Source organism: Vanessa cardui, chromosome 24 (assembly GCF_905220365.1).
Source record: "Vanessa cardui chromosome 24, ilVanCard2.1, whole genome shotgun sequence".
In the NCBI taxonomy this organism is placed as follows: Eukaryota; Metazoa; Arthropoda; class Insecta; order Lepidoptera; family Nymphalidae; genus Vanessa; species Vanessa cardui.
In genome coordinates, this window is record NC_061146.1 from 928,517 (window position 1) to 948,805 (window position 20,289).

Sequence of the window (20,289 nt, forward strand, 5' to 3'; positions counted from 1 at the left end):
TTATTAAATTTGATTAAATATTTTCTGTTCACAGTGTCTTTTCATCTCAACTGTATCAAAGTTCCATTATATTTATTTGGATAGCCTACATCATCGCCCGAACCGTTGTACTCTTCAATTGGACCCGTGGACTTTGTCCTGTGACGTCACAATACACCGTGCCGGTCTATTGTACCCAGTTCGAAGTATTTTAATAGATACGTGATTATAGCCTGTTAGTAATATGCAAAACATGATATCGAATATCGAAAACATGTATGAAATCTACCATGATATATTAGGCGGATAAATATTTTCCATTCTTACAAAACAGGTTTCTTAACGACGTTTTCCTTTACCATAACACGAATATAGCACTTAAAAAAGAATTTAATTTGGGTACGATATGTATGAACAGACGGAAAAGTTCCTTGTCGGTTTATCTCGGTAAAAAGTGTTCGTAAAACTAATTTAATAAAGTTAATTTAACCCCAAACTTGAATCCCAATATTAATTATATTTCAATTGACTGGAAGTATGTCATGTATATTTATAGGTTACTTGCTAGTGATTTAGCTCGGAAAGCAAACATTAATTTAGGAACATTCCAATATATTGTTTTCATACGATATCGATGTAAACAAACCCAGTGCCAAGTTTGTCTCATTTCATGGTTACTGGGTCTCAATTGATCGAGGTATAATAACATTCAGCCTTACATTTTTTAAATGTTGCCATGGTTATACAATCACGTGTACTTCTTTAGTTTTAAGAGGAGAAACATGTCGTGGCGTTACTTTCTCTCGACATGAAATATCACTGGCCAAAGCCGGAAACATCGCAGGACTGCTCATATATATACAATAGTTACATCGCTATCTCTCTAGATGAAATATGAAAACACTAATGATTATGAACATCATAGCTGTCACTGCACTCTTCGAAGTGATTGACGAAAAATGTTTGTTACTGAAACAAATTCAAACATTACCAGTTAAGGTCCGACCTATAAAATGTACCATAAAATTTCTTCCTGATTTTGTTCATTGTTCGATTTGGTCTATTTATATGGTTGGAAGATAATACGTGACCAGGAGCACGATTTGCCGAACCTTGGCTTACTTTACTGTGTCACCTCGGTCTGGGATTTAACTTAGAATATGAGAAATGTCTGCTATTTCAGTTGTTTCGTATTCTCACAATTGTAGCGACTTAAAAGAACCTTAAATACCGTAACTTGTTCAAATAGTTCAAAAGTTTGTCTCGATTCAACGGACATAAAACATAGAGGCGATTTTGGAAAACAAAGGTCAAATAATGTCTTCTAATAATCTTGAAAAAACGATAGGGATATAAATGTCTGTAAATGCTTGTCACGACAATAGCACATATTGCAAAACGGTTTAATCTGATATAATATATGCAATATTATTATTCACTATAAAATCACCGAAACACGATGCATCGTCTGACATAAGTTTAATGATTAAAATTATTATCGTTTTTTCATTTAGAAATAATAATGCTACTGCATTTATATTTTTTAAATAATTTAAAATAAATGTCATTGAAACAACCGTCAAAATCCGCTGCAAACGATTCATGAAATAGCATAATTCTAATGACAGATACGAATAGGTCTTTGCCAAAGTTATCCAGACATTTCGACCTTCATGCGTTAGGGGGCGGATTAATACGTACGAATGAAAAAATGTAGATCCGGTTCAGGGATCTGCTATCAATCCACTATCGAATAAACGATAAGATATATTTTATAACCATTTGTATTCAGACAACTAAATCCAAGTTATTTAAATGAAAATGATTATATTTTCAATGTCTGGGGTGTTATTTGAATTTGAAATCTGGCTTATGGCTCATGAAATGTAAAAGCACGTTTTCACCTAGATCTTCTTCATAGGCAATTGATTTATCCTCCTTATAGTTCTATGCTTGATACTCATTTTTATTTTAAAAATGGATTTTGGTCAAAGCGACCATTCAGAGAGTCTAGACAACCCGTGCCATATGTGGACAAGGATACGCAAACAACTGCACCCTCAATTTCGGCTTCTATTCAAAACGCCTGTACTTATTTTTCGAAGTACAGTTGTTCAAACACAGCAAACTAGACCGGAGCCGACCGAGCTGCTGGTGAAAAAAGTATCAATAGAAAATCGAGATATATTTTTATGTGTCTATCCTGAAAGACCTGAAATTCGCATCCAAAATACTAGCAACAAAATATATTCATATTTATCTTTTATAAAATTCGGTAAACATATGCAAATTGTAGCCTCTCTATTGTCCATTGATCGTGTAGTCAGGCTGCACATAATTACTGTTAATTGTGCTATTATTTCTAATTATTTTTCCTGATAAGCCTCTTACCCATGACCATGTTGCCCCCTTATCAATGACACGACCTGATATCTGTCACTATGCGTTATTGTTTTATAAATAATAACATATTTAACTAAAATACATGGGAATATATTTTAGAAATAAAAATATAAGCCATTTCGTCAAAGTTGTGAGTCCAAAATTTCTGAGTGTTTTCTTCACGACGCCTATTTTTCCTTTATGTTGTTTTTGTCATGAATCATTCTTTTGTATTTATAATATTGTTTCTTTTGTTTCCTTTATTCATAATTTAAAACAATGCAATTTCACAAACAGAAATATCGTAGTGTTATAAATGTGAATAATTAAATTAAATTGATATCGCTAATGACCAACGCTGCTGATTGCGCCGGCGCACCCTTATCAATATACAAATTGAATAATTGTTTCTTTCATTTCAATGTTAGCAATATCAATATCTTTATTACTATCCTCTGATTTTATTGATTTCATAAACACGAGTGCGACATTAATTCATCATTAAGATAGTCCGCTGAGACACAAACACGGGATTATTTATCGTTTTATTGAATTTAATTTCATTTCTATGTATTATAGATAATATTGATCGTTGATGCGGCTTAAGACGCCTAAAGCAGCCAACGATTAATAATCTGTGATGACGTCATCATCATAATCAATTGAAACTTGTCACGGGTGGCTATTGTTATTATTTAATTATTTAAAAGGATAAAAGAAATATCTAAATTTAAATAACCGTTTCGGTGTGTATCTAGTAAGAAGTATTATACAGAAGTCAGAAATCTCTGCAATATCCAAGCTGTACCTGTACTGTTTGATCAAGATTAGGGTCTAATAGACGTAGTTGTTTGATGAATCCATTGTTTCTATGTGACGCGCTCAATTGATCACTTCCTTATACTCCATTGTTAGTGTTCTAATTGTGTATTAGTAAATTACATCTAACTATTGTTTTCCATTCGTGTTACAACCTAAAAACCAATTTTGAATACATTAGTGTGTTAATGTATATTTTCGTATTTGCAATGCAAAATTCATTTTTCAAAAAGCGTCAAATTTAAAGTAGAAATTGAACAAACAGTTGACAAAATTCATGCATATGTACATGTTTTACATCATTATTCGTCTGCCCTTATCCTATTTATTTAGGGTCGGTGTAGGGGGCATTGTTAAAATAAGGATTTGAGGACGTCTGCTGTTTTGATTTTTTGTTGATTTTTCCTTACCATATACGTTGGTGTAATGATAAGAGTAGCTCTTTTGTCTTCTAAAATTGTCAGGAGAATTTAAACTAACTTTGTTTGGCAGTTAACCATCATTGAATAGTTACTTCTTTTTAGTACTTTTAATTTAAATTAGCGTCAAGGTTATGTAATTATAAAATGTTACATGATCAACTGTTATGGTTATATGTGCTATCCGCTACGAAAACGGAAAATCTAGTAAAACACGTTTAGATGCTAAGTTCGCTTGGCATTCCCGATACTCCCAAGTCCACGTACCTCCCAGTAAGGCCGTCACAGTTATCTGAAACATGTTTCTTATGTGCGAGAAATTACTGTTCTTATGTATGAGTCACACATTATATTAACCCACTCTTTTATAATGAACATCATGATGTTTAAGATGAATTTCATCATGTGATGTAAACGACAGCATCAAGAAGTAACAAATTAATTGAAGTTTCATTTGAACGTTTAGTATAATACGCACCAATATTTAATGGCATTTTTAACGATCTAAGTAGAGGCCAAGTGTTATGATCGATTAAATACCAATTAATTCATTGATATGATTTTTAGTCCTTTTTTTACCGTTTTTATTTTCATTTCCTAATTATAACCTGATTATTATCAAAAGGGGCAATAGAATATTCAAAGGGCACATGGAACGGATATGTTATAAAAGTTGCCTTACTACACAGCCTTGTGGAACACCAAAGGTAGTATCGAACGCTGCACTAGTCACGTAAGCCATCCCCTCTCTCGACTTTACGTGCATGATAATTAAGGATACCCCACTCGCGTCACGATTTCTTTGAATCATAAAAAAGGTGTTTATTTTTTTCAAACGCTTTGAAATAATTTTGACAGTTTTGGTTAAAAAAACAAAATAACATTTTATAATTGTTGCAAATCTTTTTAAATGTCCTTATATTATCTATATTTCGTATATAGTTCTTATTGCGCTATTTTATTATATGTACTATGTATTTCGTTTAAGACAATTTATTTACGATCCGATGTAATCCCAGTATATATCGAATGAATAACAATTTACAAGCGTTTTTCAATTCAAAGTTAATCTGATGGACGTTTTTTGAATTCGAAAAAGAAAAAATCTTTATATATGAATATGTTAAAATTATGTATATTTTAGTAATAACGATCAAGGTTTAAAGCTCATCAGAGGTCTTATGGAAGTTAAACGTATTTGCTAAATTATAATATGGCTCTGATCTTGAAGTCGATTATGATATGAATATAATATTTGTTTTGACGATATTTTCGTGTAAATTCGATATAAAAACATACAAAAAATAGTGCCACTAGCACGCTTCGTGTAACAACGAAAATTGATGATAATTATATGTGATAGGTATATAGATATTCTACACTAAAAACAAATAAATGACTTTAAGAAGCAGCAAATGCATCTGCAATCTTAGGCAATGATTATTCATTTGCAATGATTAAACGATGCATGTTAAACAAATGTTAGTCATTTTCCTCGATTAAATGTTAAGGAAAATGAGTTATGTATCTTTTAAAACATTTAAGTTACTTATATATCCGTAAAAATAATTTAAGTTCATAAGATACGATTATATTCAAAACGATATGTTAAGATTACATAAATCAATAAATACTCTTTTCCAAAAGTCTGTAGTCCTATAGAAGCACACTTTTAAAATATTTGTTAATAATTAGTGAGTCAGATGTTAAACATTTTTTTTAGCGTAACGTCTGTTAAATTAATGTTTCTCTGGCAAATATCTGATTAGGAAAGCTCACGTGTCCTACGCCTGCTAAGCACGCTTTTTGGATGGTTTCCAAGTCTACAAATTAGTGTCAATGACTCGATTTTCTTATGTATTATCCATCTTTAGAAATATATGATCTTCATTGAGTCATTGAGTTGCTGTGTAGTTATATACAAATGATTACACTTAAATAAAAACTAACATAACGACTAAATTAGCAATAAGGTTATCTGTTTGTCGACTGGTAATATCTAAATTTTGAAAATAAATCCTCATTTAGATGTCGGTGTCGCTATGCTTCAAATCCGCATCTCACAATAGTCGAAATTCCAAATCTAAATATCCAATTATAGACAGCCAATTATCATAATTGACCAATCAGAACTTCTCAAAACCAAAATGTACGGAACAGCAGACGTTTTCTTCTAATTTTAGATGTGTACATACATGCAACTATATCCTCGAGCATTATTACTTCGCCTTACATAACATTGCGTCAATATTCTAGGCACATGGGCTTGGTTGCCGACTTGCTATAATTACCTCCATAGTAACCACGCCTTAGCGTTCATAAAAGATATACCTATGGTAAACATTACAAGCTGCTTTTTTTCTTTATTTTTCTTTCTTCTCTTTTCCTGTATGTACATACAAAAGAGATCAATGCATTATGCAAATTCATCCTTACTTTACAAACATTATACTCAGTAATAGTCCAAGTAAGTAGAATAATATATTTGAACTTGGATATAATAAAGTAACAACTTCGTAATAACTACATTAATACAGTTCAGTCTCATTTCTTTATTTCCTCGTGCCTCGGCACCTAAGTACCTTTGTGTTAGTTCCAAGGTTGTCATGTCATGTGCCGATATGACGTCACATGACCACATGTACAACGAAAACTTGATCTTGATCGAATATTTAAAAAAACGCCAAAGCCATGTGAGGAGCTTGATAAGTAAATGGAGAGAGACAGTAACACAAATGTGTACCTTTTGTCCATATAACTATACAGTATAGACTGTATTTAATTAAATTATGTGTTTGTTTATATAAATATATATTTATAGAAATAACATTGAAATCCGTCGAGTAATCATTGTCCTGTGTTCAACAAAGGAAATAACGGTAATAAATTGATTTTTGAGAACGAGGTCGCTTCGTACTACGCTGATAATACAACAAGGACTTATAATGAAACTAATGTCTTTGTGAAATAAAGGAATAATTCGTTCACTCGTTCTAGAACTCGAAAAGGTGACATAAAAGTCGAAATCACGATGGTAAATGTTTACGTAAAAAAGTCAAGATCAATAATCTTCTTTGCTCGAACTGATAAGTTTTAGTAAACATTTACAATTGTTATTATCAACAATGATGATATCTTTACACTAACGACGCCTGTTGTCATGGCAGTTGATAACCTCGTTAAGTTGCTCATAATGCTTTAATAACTCTTATTAGGTATATACTTATCTATTTCTTGTATTTATAGAAAATGAAATAATTTTTTTTTAAACAAAACCGTTGATTATAACTATGACGATGAATTTCTTACAACAAAATAAGTTGAGCTTAAGCCTACATAAATATTTTATTTGTAATAAAAACTTTAATCGACCATGGTTTGAATTTCGAACAATTGTCAGACATTATACTAACACGTTGACGACGTAATAAATCGCATTAAGTATTTTGTTCTTATGGCATAGTTCTATTTAAATTTGTTACGCCTTTTAAAGATGAATAAAAATAAATAATATTGACCTACAATCGATAACAATCACTTATCACTCGTTAACATATCTTAATCCAAAGTAATCAACAAATGCCTATGAAATAAAAATGTGTACCGCGCAAAACAAAATGGTGGTCAAGTTTCCGCGCGAAAACTGGCTAAACTTGTGCGCAATTTGAATAGGTAACTGCGTTTCAATAATTTCAAGGACAAGTTATGGTAATATATTTTATGTTTTTCATACATAAATGTCATGATACCATTATAGCTGTTATTAATTGGTGTTTTTTAACATTAAGACGTTTCTCCTACATCTGATTTGTTTATTAGAATCTAAAGTATTACGTCTATTTAATATTAATATGAATTCAACAGTAAACAATAATCAGCTTACAAATGAAAATTGTATTTATCAAATGCGCGTTCATTTCATTTAAATGCTATGCGTGAGGCGAGGCGGCGTCTGCGCATATAAAATGCTACTTTAGCTACCGGCCCCGATCCATGGACGTTTTTACGACTCTACTAATAAACTCTTTATTATTATATACCTATACGCTTTTTGCGTAAGACTCCATTTCATATAGCTGATAAGTTTTCAAATATTTTACAGTAAATTCTGCTCCATAGTCGCATTTAATCTATAAATATTGTATCTACTTTATGGTAAAGAGTTAATTTGATTTTGGTTTCCTTACTATTTACGATTAAAGCAAGACTAATAACGCCATGTGTTAGATGGTTAAGGTTAGCATTCGCAAGCAAAATATAACCTAAAAATTGCAATATTGCTACAAAAACAATTTACTGTTAAAACCAAGGTTAAAAACAAGTTGTTTGTCATAACCGATTGTTTTCAATTCAATAATATTGATATTTGTAGATATCGCACAACAACGATGTTTTCCAACTTCAGGTAATTGCGATGCATTTGTTTATGTTAATTAACTTCAGCTGATTACAAATTATGTATATATTTTTGTAAAATAATTTTTCATATGAAAGTTTATTATTGCTTGTTGCGTATTTAGTTTGAACCATAGATAAAGGTTTATTATTTTTATAGAACAGATATGCGAAAATAACACTTGTGGCGCTTAAGATAGTTGAAATGTTATTCGCAAATGAAAGTATGTGAAACATTAATTGTTTACAGCTATGTAAATACAGACTGTATTCAAAATATTATTCTGAATGTCGTTTTAATGACAGAACTCATAAAGGTATACAGTTGACACTTTGACTTGAATGTCCTTAATGAAAAAGGAACTAAATGTAGTTCGCAAGCAATACATCGATATTATAGTAAGAAAATATGACTTAAAAATTTACAAAGAATTTTGTTTTATTATTTTAGGCTTTTTCTGGAACAACTTCATAATCTATCATCAAATCATTTTTAAGAAGTGATAAAGTTAGTATATCGTTAGTATGTGCTAAAAAATATGCAAATATTGTTTCATGTATGACTACTTCATATTATTTGTTCTTGGTTGCCAAGTGAAGTATAAGAATTATAATGCTGAGTATATTTCATAGAGACCTTAAAGTATTTAATTCTTTTTCTTATTAGATGTCACTTTGCATTCTATATTAACCTGGGTAATTTAATTGATAATTTTATTTTCAAATCAGTGACTAGAATAGCTACTGTAAGTTCGTCTCTAACTTAGATACGATGTCTATCTTTAATATTTCTTAGAAATTATCTCATGAATAAATTAAATATGGAAAACAGTTGCTATTGTTAGTCACTGCTGTGGACCAATGCAGAACTATATCATCATCCTCATCCTCCTGCCCTTATCCCAATTTTATTCGGAGTCAGCGCAGCTTGTCTTCTCCTCCCATACTTCTCTGTGACGTCATCTCACAAGTAACATTCCTTCTAAACATATCTTCACACAATCATTCATCGTTTCTTTGGTCCTCCTTTACTTCTATTCACGTCTATGCTCAACACCTTCAGATTCACCGCAATGAACTACATAATTACACCATTGTTTTCGATATTGGCATAAAAACATTTCGCATCTCGTCTGTAGTAGCGATTTGTCTGGGCCTAATTTTTATTATTAGAATCAAATGAACAGGAATTAGGGCGACGATCTACTTCTGATTCAATACAATGTTGCCATTATACGTTTGTTATTATTATATTTTGTACATCCTTAGTTCATAGCATTGTTTATTTTCCATTGTAACGTGTAATTTATTAAAAGATCCTTAACATATTATGATTTTCTTGACCTGTTGCGATTATAAATTCTTCCGTATTACATTGGTATTTTGACTTTTGTTTTTGTTTCAATGTAAGCTATCTTTATTTCCAAGAATTTTATTATATTTTTTTAAGCTAAATGTAAATATATATATGTTTATTATTACGTTTTTATGCGTCTAAGCATTTGTTTCATATTCTTATATATTTTTGATTAGTTAATATAAATCTTTTGTTTAGCTCGAAACATTTAAATATACTATTGTGTCATTAAACATAGATTTTCAAAGGGCGTTTTATTTTCGTATATAGAAAGTAGGACTCGTATATTATTTTGTAAGTGCATTCACCTCAAAGAACCAGATAAGCGTCCTCTTTCCGTTGTTCGAAAATAACCCATAAAGTAAAAGCATTAAGGTCTAATGAAGACCGGGAAATATACAAGCAAGGCGACACTAGAGATAAAGGCATATACTTAATCGATTTGACAAAGTTTCAAAATAAATTTTACTTTACATTGCAAGTTATAATAACTAGGTATATTATATATAACAGGACTAAAAATTATTGCTATCCCCTTTAACCCGTACATAAGAGAAGGATAGCAAATGTAGCTCTTTCAAATTGTTATTAGTCTAGAGATTGTATATAACGGACAGTATTGGCACCAATATTTGTTGTACGCAAACATGAATAGGTGTATCGTCTTCCAAAGTCTGATGGTTAAATTGAAATTCGTCTACACTATTTTTTGCTGCCGTGTCATTGACTTATGATTACGAAATGTTGATTTAATTGCCAGTTTTTCTTTGAATAATACGGTTATTTGTCACCAATTTGCAAGATACCAAATGCCTAATGCAAGAACTTACATTTGCGTATTGATAGAATAAGTATAAGCCGGTGATACGATTTGGAACAGAAAATACCCAAATTTGTAAACTGCCGTAAAACAGCTATAGTGCGTTTTTGGTTACTTCCTTTTGTACGAACTAGTGATTGTTTTGATAACGAAACTCAATTGGTGTCAAAACAATAATTGACTTGTTTGTTCTTTGTATTTCCATTAATGGAAATAGTGCTTACCAAAATGATTAGCGTTGCAAGTAGGTTTATACTAATGATTGTTTTGGTTAATGTTTTATTTCGATCTCCTGCTAAAGCTTTTTATAAATTGATAGAAGGTTCTCAACCTTGTATATTAGAAGGTTAGTGAGAAATTAATAAACGTAGTATTATATTATAGATGAAATAGTTTCTTGTACGTGTATTAATAGATTTTTATTAACTGCTTATTCACAGCGTGAGTCGAAGATAAAAATATATCATGACTTTCGTTGACCGTTGAATAAAACAAAAAGTTAATTGCTATATACTTTCAAGGAACTCATTAAATCGGTAACTAATACTTCAATTTCTACAAAGTAATATAATATTAGCTATTTTATAATTAACTTAGGCCGACCGACATTAACAGTATTAACACCGACAAAGATAAAATCTTTCCTATATGAAGGGATTAAGTTTTAATATCGTTCCAACCTTGCCTTGTATGTCGACATCTTACTACATCAGCTGCAGATGCCAAGAAACTCACTCAAATATATTTGGCAGCCATATTAATTTTAATCCTACGATCTCCAAACTTGTAAAGCGACCGAGTGAAATCTACGTTTCGTTATATGGTTTCTTGCGATCAGTCGGTCGACTAGTCGTGTGTTTTGGATCACGCATCGAGCGCGTGTCGAGAGCGTGATCAGGTGCAAGGGAGACAGCGAAATGCGTTAGAGGGGGACGTAAAGAAAACATCTGGAGTGGAAGGACGTCGTGCCTCATCTGATTTAACGTTTTCTCTTGCGTTTTTGTATTTGTTACTATTTTCGTTTCTTTTGTCGTATACGACGTATTTTGTATCGATATTGACGGATACTTTCTAAAGATCTATGTCGTTAGCGTTCTGTTTCTCATAATATTCCATCCAGGTCTTTGTTGAATAAATTTACAAATATAGATAAAAAATACTTATTGTCTATGAATCCATTTTATCATTGTTATATAATAATAGATAAAATAGTATTGAGGTATTGCTGAAATCGATGTATTATTTAATAGTATCAAAAGAAAAAAAACCAAAAGAAATCACCACAATGTTGGTGATTATGATGACTTCTCGTCTACGAGTATGTCCTACAAGAAACTCGACAATAACATTATAATCCAATCTAAAACTCATTTATTGTTCCAAGATTTCTTCAAACGCATTCAATATAATCAACACATGAAAAACAATAGAATTTTTTAAAATTTTCTTGTCTACGCGTCTATAAGAATTTAATAATACTTCTATTTAATGTTTATAAAAAAAGATTGCTCACTGTGTTCGAGGCGTGCGTTAAGACATTAATTATTTTTTAACATCAAATATATTTGGACGTTGATATATTTTTTTATTATATCGCCTACAATACGGAGCTAATTTTATTCTTTTATAATTTCGGCATAACATATGATACACTCTGTTTCATAAGCCGAAAGGCACTAGTTATTCATTAATATTTTGTAGACAAACTTTCGTCTTATTAATATTTATTAATAATTTAATTATGTTATAGCGATGTTTATAAATACTATACAGATTTACTGTAATTACATATTTTGTAAATAAAGACTATAAAATTTATTTGTCCATAATTTATTTAACGACTCAAATGATAGACTAGAAAGATTAGCATTTAATGTGTTTGTTAAATATACATTGCTCATAACGTATTATCGATAGATTTTTTTTGTAATTATGTAAATGTAATATATAGTATTACATAGTATGCGGAATTTAGAACACTTAACATCTGTTAAGTCTTTATAGAAATTATCAAGTATTTAGGAATAGTTCTAGATGTCTTGTTTGTGAAATCTGTTATTCTAATGAAATGACATACATAATTAATCTCTACCATTTAGTTACATAAAGTATTATTACAGGTATGTATAGATGCAGTCTTTTATTTTGATTTTTTTTTATAAGGAACAGTTAGACCTTATCATTTGAAACTTTGCATATTCATTTAAAGAAAGTATGTTCATCAAATTGTCGATGTTTTGGGAAGACCAATTGCTATCGAGTATCGGAGCGAACAAGTCACATTTGTAAAAACGTCATCGACTCAAGAACTTGTTATGTCAAAATGATATGAATAGAAACGCTATATTTAGCTCGTATTATTATATTAAATTGATAATTAATTTAATATACCATTACTAAAGTACAATAACAAATAACAGTGGGATGATACACAAGTCTATTTAAATTAATCTAAGTTTTACACAATGCGGCTTAGCCACATAGACAGGTCGTTGAACCTGCTTTGAGGATGTGCGTGCAATGCCTTCACAATATCATACTCATGTATACTAACATATATTCTATTATATGTAATGCGTACGAGCTAACATACTCTATTCTAGTAGTCTAGTAAACTTGGAACGTTAATTATTTTTAGTGTTTCTTAATTAAAACGTATTTATATATATCAATATAAATTTCTCGCCTATAACACTGATGGTGGTTATAGAAGGGCGAGGTCTTTGCTATGTATAGGTATATGTATAAATAGGTGGATGATGGTATTGTTGTAAATTTCGGGTAAAACCGCACGTTCAGTCAGCTGCTATATATTTCTATAACAAAACACTACGTATACCTTTGTTATTTTATTTTTTATGTAAAGTATTGGTGTGAATTCACGTTTATTAAAAGAAACACATCGTCCAAAGTTCAACAATTATCACATTCTTATTATGTGATAACGATGATTGTTGCTCAAATCTTTCATATTCACAGAAACAAGATAAGATATGACGTAGGAGAAGTGAAAATGTTACGAAAATATTTTCTAAGTCATGTTTCGAATTCGCTAACGAATATATATTATTATTTGATATGAATATAATATATTATTCTTTGAATATTTTTATGAGATCGCCCTTTGAAATTTCTTCTAAAGTAACTAAGTACGTTAGCCTCTCGTGTTCATCTTTTTTTATATAAAATAGGTACGTGAATAAGCAAATAGACTACCTGAGAGTAAGTAGTCTCTACGGCTTATATATAAGGGAGTTATAAGAAATGTTAGCCATTCTATTTTGCACTCTCTGCTACCTTTATTAAGACTGCATATGGCTCGATACAGCAGCTCTACAATATCTTAGTGTCGAACGTTCGAATTTACCTCAGGCTTGAGAACGGATAAAAGAAAAAGGGATGTATTGTATATATTTTCACATTTTAATTAAAAAATCGTTCATTGAAGCGGTCGCCAAGATAATTGTGTGAGTGTTATTCAAAAACAAAACTTTTTTGTGAACGTTCAACGTAACTAATCAGCTTTGCAATTGATATAATATTGCACAAGGTTTGTTTTTCTGTGCACAAACACAAGAGCTCCATGTAATATATATACGCTAGGTATATAAGCTTTTCTTTTTACAATTATTAAAACTGGCAACATTTCACGTATTCTATTCAACTTTAACAGTGACGTACTTTTCATGTAAACCTTATTATGTATAATTATTTGTAAAATTACAATAACAGTTTAAAATAATTGTCGGAAACACAATATTAAATTAACAATGGTTTAAGATTTGAATCTTATTGTTAAACCTTGGAGCACTTACTGCAATAAGTTGAAACATTCTTATGGCGCCAAAAACATTTCAATTTTTTTTTTGGAATCCAGACGAGTTATCTTATCTTTTTAAATCCCACAAATCAGAAAGAGAAAGCAATACTTTTAAACCTAGACAAGAATATTCAGAAAAGGACCTAAGTCAATACATATTACGATACCAAATAAAAGGAGTTAGAGAAGATTTACGCATCGTCATAAAAGTAACAATCTAAATGATTAGTGATCACGTACCGTCGCGTTGGGCCCCTTTGCTCCCAATAAAAACATCCAACAGAACAGGATGCGAATAATTTTTTATCTCGCGGTTTTTGACCTCAGTGAATTAGGAGAAATACACAGGCTGTTTGTTTGTATAACACATTGAGATCAGTTGAGACGTGGTGATAAAAGTTACACTTGATAAATATATTTAGTGATGAATGCTGGCAGGAAACTGATATCGTCTATATTGCAGATGTCATGTGTAGCCTTTCCTCTTAACTTAAGATTGATATAAAATACTAATACTAATAGGCATAACTCATCGCAATAATCTATTGAAGACTGGTATCTCTCGTTAATGGTACGACTAACTTTTTGATGAAACAAAAACATGTGTTCCTTTATAGAGATTGAACTCAACTTACAAAGTTAGAGTTTTGAAACAAAGGGAAGACGTGCGTTATCCCGCAAATTGACAGCAGATTATTTATTACTAAAAAACTATTAATAAAAATTGCAACCTTCGTATAATAAACGATTAGTAATTCGATAAATTACCGTCTTTTTATATTAAATAAGTGTTAAACGAATTAACAACTATTTTCTGCATTCATATATTAAAATACAGACTGTAAAAAACTTAATAAGTATTCATTTACTTTCATGTAGAATATACTAAATTCAATTTGAATAATTAAACTGTATATTATTATTTAAAAAGCATAATAATGGAGTTTTTTGACGGGTATTCTCAATATACCTAATACATATCGTTGAATTATTATATATATAATTTTAGCGTCATTGTTCTTCACACAATCAAATAAAGATGTAATTAAACGCATAAAACAGATCAAGCAAATATTAGCGAAACGTTTTGTAACGTTGCTTACACAAACATACACGCGATTTATTTATATATAGTTCATTCACGACGGCACCGCGTGCTCCTAATAGCACTGACGTTTCCACCTTGTATTATAAATGCGTCTTAGGATCCGTGTACAATAGATGGAAAAAGATTTTGCAATAATAGCACTTGGAAAGGAGGTTTTATATCTAAAAGAAATATGGACACGGAAACTTCAATCTATATTGAAAAATAGGATCTTTATTTAGAAAAAAAAAACTGTATTTTTGACATATCAATAAATATACATATCATAAAAATATCCGTTAACAATGCTTGTTAACGGATATTTTTTAATAGATTTTTGAACTATCAACGTTTCTCCCTAACATACAGAGTATCAATAAATATCCTACCTATCTGTTCGTAAAACTTCAAATAAAGATTTTACAAAACAGGTAGTGTGTAAATAAGAATTTGTTATATAGAATTACAGTTACATTAAAGGTTAATTCCGCGTAACTTTGTTCTCGAAATATAGACCTCGGAAGTTGTTACGGAACCATTATATACAACCTACCTTATTACATTGAAATTTGAATCATATTTGTAATTATGCTGACACACGATTGTTTAATAGGAAGGTTAAGTAGGAATTTCCAACTCCTTGCAACTTTGGAACCATTCTCAATTTAATTCTAAGATAAAGTAATTATTTACACCATCGTCATTGTTATTTGCCGTTATGAGGAAAATACGTTAGTCGCTCATATATAATATACAGAACATGATCACATCATAATATGTAATTAGTCGTTGAATGTATAATTGGAATATATCGTTCCTGAAATTTGAGAAAATTATTTGCTACACAAGTCGCCAATTCAGAACGCAAGTGTGTCCTTGCTCTTATAACACGAGATGGTAGCGTGATATTTTCATAACAATCAAATTTAAGCCCTAAGTCAATAATATTACAGTTGATAATACAACAAAGCCTTGTTTATGTGCATTTGAGATGGGTTTTAGTGCGTCTATAAAGTATTTCTGTGCGATTGTTTGCAGTGTACATTACCTTCTAGTAGAATGTTTCTTCACTTCTTTACTCCAGAGATTATTTACAAGTTATTTACTGCGATTCAGCTCAATTGTACCTTATGGTTTTGAAAATAAGGTTTAAAATTCAAGTCTCGATCTCCGACTTATACCTTGCCAAAGTTTTGAGAACGAATAATAAACAGTCAAGTACCGCAAAACTTGCAGAAATATTTAAATGAAATTAGTAAAAAGTTACTTATAAAATAGTTCATAATAGCAATCTTTATTATTCGGCAAGTTGACTTATTGTAATAATTAGATCAAAGACAAAATTTTGTTCAAACGATAGAAACAAAAAACAAAAGATATGTAATAGCACTAAGTATTTAATCGTTTGGCAATAGGATTAATTTATCATTACGACAAACTATCATCAAAATAATCTTTATTCAAATAGACTCAAAATAACATAATACTATCTTTACGGTGATTACTTTTAGTATCTTATAAAAGATATATTTTGTCAAAACTTTCTAAGTAATTCTGCTTAAGACTTTTAAATGTACGAATATATCTAGTTAGGTTGTTTATACAATAACTTTATAGTATGTAATTATGAACGTTTAACCTCATTGGCTAACGCGTATACCGGCCTTCGATGTGAAAGTAGCAGGTTCGATTCTCACCCTTTCAAACCAAAGCTTAAGCTTTACTAGCCGTCGGGCAAATTGGAATTTAATCAGACAAAGCAATTAATAAAATTAATAAATAATTCATTATCTCTTACGTCACATGAAATTTTTTTCTTACCTTGCAATTTACTTACGAACATGTTAATATTATTATTTAAATATGTCTCAATTATTCTCAACGGTATTTATAAAATATACCTATTTATAAACTTAATAGTTCGGGACTATCATATATTTTTTATGGATTTGTTAACAAATATTACACAACATAAAAATATATAAAGCTGACTTTGTTAACTTTTTATATTTAAATATTGCAAAGTAAACTATTACTGTATATAAATAAAACTATTTTGAAACTATTTTCTTATCTCGATGTAAACAAATGACGCGAGTCTAACACAAAGTATTGTATATCAAATTTTATGAGTAAAACGATACGTTATAATAAACACTTATTATACTACGCAACAACGGAATACCTCCCACAGCCATTGACATTGTGTCAGTACGTGTCGGATTACAATAGTAAACAATGGGATCTGAGCATTACTACGTCTTATAAATAGTTTTTTTTTTTAATTGTTATTGTAGGTCATGCAATTTGGCTGAATATAAGTTCACCTTTGCTCGTCAATGACATTTTGGCATAAACCATTTCTTACTGCGCTGTCAAAAACGGTGTCTAAAATGTCTTTCGCCTCTATGTCATCGATACAGTACCCTTTTACATAATTTACCACAGCAAATAATAAAATATGTAAAATCAATTTTAATTCAATAGAATTGTTACATATTATCATATTTCTTAAGAAAAAAAGAATCCAAACTATATGTCACACAAGTCATATTTTGCTTTAGTAATACACTAAAAAATAAGGATTGCAATAACATGTAAGGCTATATCTTCTGTAAAGTCTACGTTGAAAATGGCGTTTTCGAAGAAATCGAAATTATTTTACACTCATTTAATTTCAAAGAATTTTCTGTGAAAACCATCGAAATATATGGTTACAACAATAAGCTATAACTAAATATTTGTGTTTCAAGGTAACATACATGAAAAATACGTAAACATTGGGAATTTTACCTTATGAATGTTATTACGAACGGAACGAATCGAACCATGATATAAACGAATTGATTATTATGGACTATGACATTTTGTTATTGATAAAATAATACAACAAGGGGTTTAATACAATAAGGGTCTATAAAGAGAGCATATATTTATGTTTTTGTTCAATATGTTTACATAAAAGCGGTTCAAAATTAACTCCAAAATCTTCAACAGAATTGCTACTTGTGTAACAGTAAATTATGTATACAAGGTTATTTTATATGTATAATAGTGCCAATCAATGGTAAATTACAATTACATAAGCTAATTCTCTCCGGCGAATTAGTCAATAGAGCTGAAAAATATATGGCATTAATTTTAGAGAAATCTGTTACCAAATATTTTTGATATGTACACTTAGTCCACTTTCACAAAATAAATGGCTAAATGCTACTTGCCAAACTACTCTTTGATGTTGGCTATCGACGTAATTATAGGATGGTAGGATCTAATTTAATTGTCAGATCAGTCTCACGATATTTCTGCAAAAAATGTTTTCATGTATGTATAATCCCTGTTATGTTTTGATATTTCGTTGAAGGCATTATATAGTTCGCGTGCCATAATTAGAATGATTGTTGGCAAAAATTTTGCTGCCATTACGAAACTAATTCATTGTTATTTCATGCAAAAACAACTGCTAAATAATTATATATTTGGCAGTTGGCAAATGATTATAGACATTATTATTTTAATAGGTCAATTATATATAATCAATCCTGTTATTATAATTTATTTTATGTATGTTTCAGGTGTGCGAAAAACTCGAAATCGGCGCAGAAGCTGATTACTTCGGCCTGCGAGTATGCTCAGGGTCCGGTCCGGGAAGGTGGCTAAATCTACGCAATCATTTAGACCCCCACCGCATACCGAGCAGACGACTCGACCTACGCGTTAAATTCTGGGTCCCTCCCCATCTCCTCATCAATGAACCCACGAGACACCAGTTCTATCTACATGCGAAATTGGATCTGATCGAGGGAAGGTTGGTTGTAGCGGACCAGGAAGTCGCAAGACGAATCATCGCTTACATTGCTCAAGCAGAGACCGGCGACTGCGATCCCGATGTGCCCACACATGTGTACGCGGAGTGCCACAAAATCGGTCCTCAGGGTGAGAAACCGGACGATCACATGGCGAAAATAATAGAATACCACTGTGAGATATCTGGTATGAGAGCGTCCCAAGCTGAATACAGGCTGTTGAAAGAGATATCGAAGTTGGAATCCTTCGGGGAGGAGCTGTTCTTCTGCAAGCCGACGACACAGAGCAACAACGCATACAACTTGTACAGCCATCTCTTGTACCACAGACAACAGGCTGAGGAACCGAGGGCGAGGGATGAGCAGGAGATAGATGGAGGCGCGACGGTCGGTTGCTTGGCGACGGGACAGAATGGAGGAGGTTGTGGGTGTAGGCTGAGTACGTGCGTGGGCGTCGGGCCTCACGGCATCGTCGTGTACCGGCCGGCCTGCAACGGTGAACATGAGATCGGTGTGGAGAAACAGAGGTGAGTTCAATTTCCAAACATTTCCTTACACAAACAAATTGGCACTATAGTACTATTTTAATGTTACAATCAAAACATTAATTTTTTATTTTTTTAATATTGGCCAAAAAAATCTTGGCATCGTCGAATCATAAATATCGTATGTCCGTTCATCGAACTTATTTTTTTTAAAGATAACGATAGATATTAAATTACTTTTTGTAATTAATCAGATCGAATTAATTGTGACAAATTAAAACGGATAATCGATTTGATACGTAAGTCGATAATTGATATTGTTTTTAAAATCGCTCGCTGATGACGTCACACTGTTGCCAGCTACGAAAAATAACGCATGATACGAATATCACAGAAATAATAATAACGTTTAAAATTTATGTTTACAGATCTAAATGAAAACTATATCGGTTATTACTATTCTTGAACACGCGAATCGATTTTTTTGTAAAAATACGATATGTACTTGTTAGTAATTTACGTCTGTAAACATATATTAGGATTATTTTCTTGTATATTATTTTAAATGTTAATTTTATCCAAACCAGGAAAGGGTTTTTAATAAAAAACATAAGATGAATGGATTTGACCAGTGCCTATGGGAAGTGCTGACCATTAAGTGTCAGATATCGTTTTATCGTATTCCAAATTCAAAATTAAATATTATGCATATAATCCTGTATTTTTTAAATTTAATCTAAAAATGTTGTAGATAAAATCTTAAAAAAACAAAACGAATTGAAAAACAATATTATCGCGATTGTTCCCAAAAGATATACCAAAGATGTATACGTATCCGACGTTATCTCCTTCCTTTTATCAAATGCACATAAAAATAGACTCGTTTTTAAATACGTGAACATGAAAGAAAAACATTTTGG

General features: G+C 31.0%; 1 protein-coding gene across 1 annotated transcript in view; it reads left to right on the plus strand.

The window, feature by feature from the left end:
• Positions 1 to 20,289, plus strand: part of LOC124540010 (E3 ubiquitin-protein ligase MYLIP) — a 28,671-nt gene that overhangs the window by 3,268 nt on the left and 5,114 nt on the right. The window contains exon 2 of the mRNA XM_047117407.1: positions 18,654 to 19,411. Within this exon, the coding sequence (XP_046973363.1) occupies positions 18,654 to 19,411 (758 nt within the window). The remainder of the gene's footprint in view (positions 1 to 18,653; positions 19,412 to 20,289) is intronic.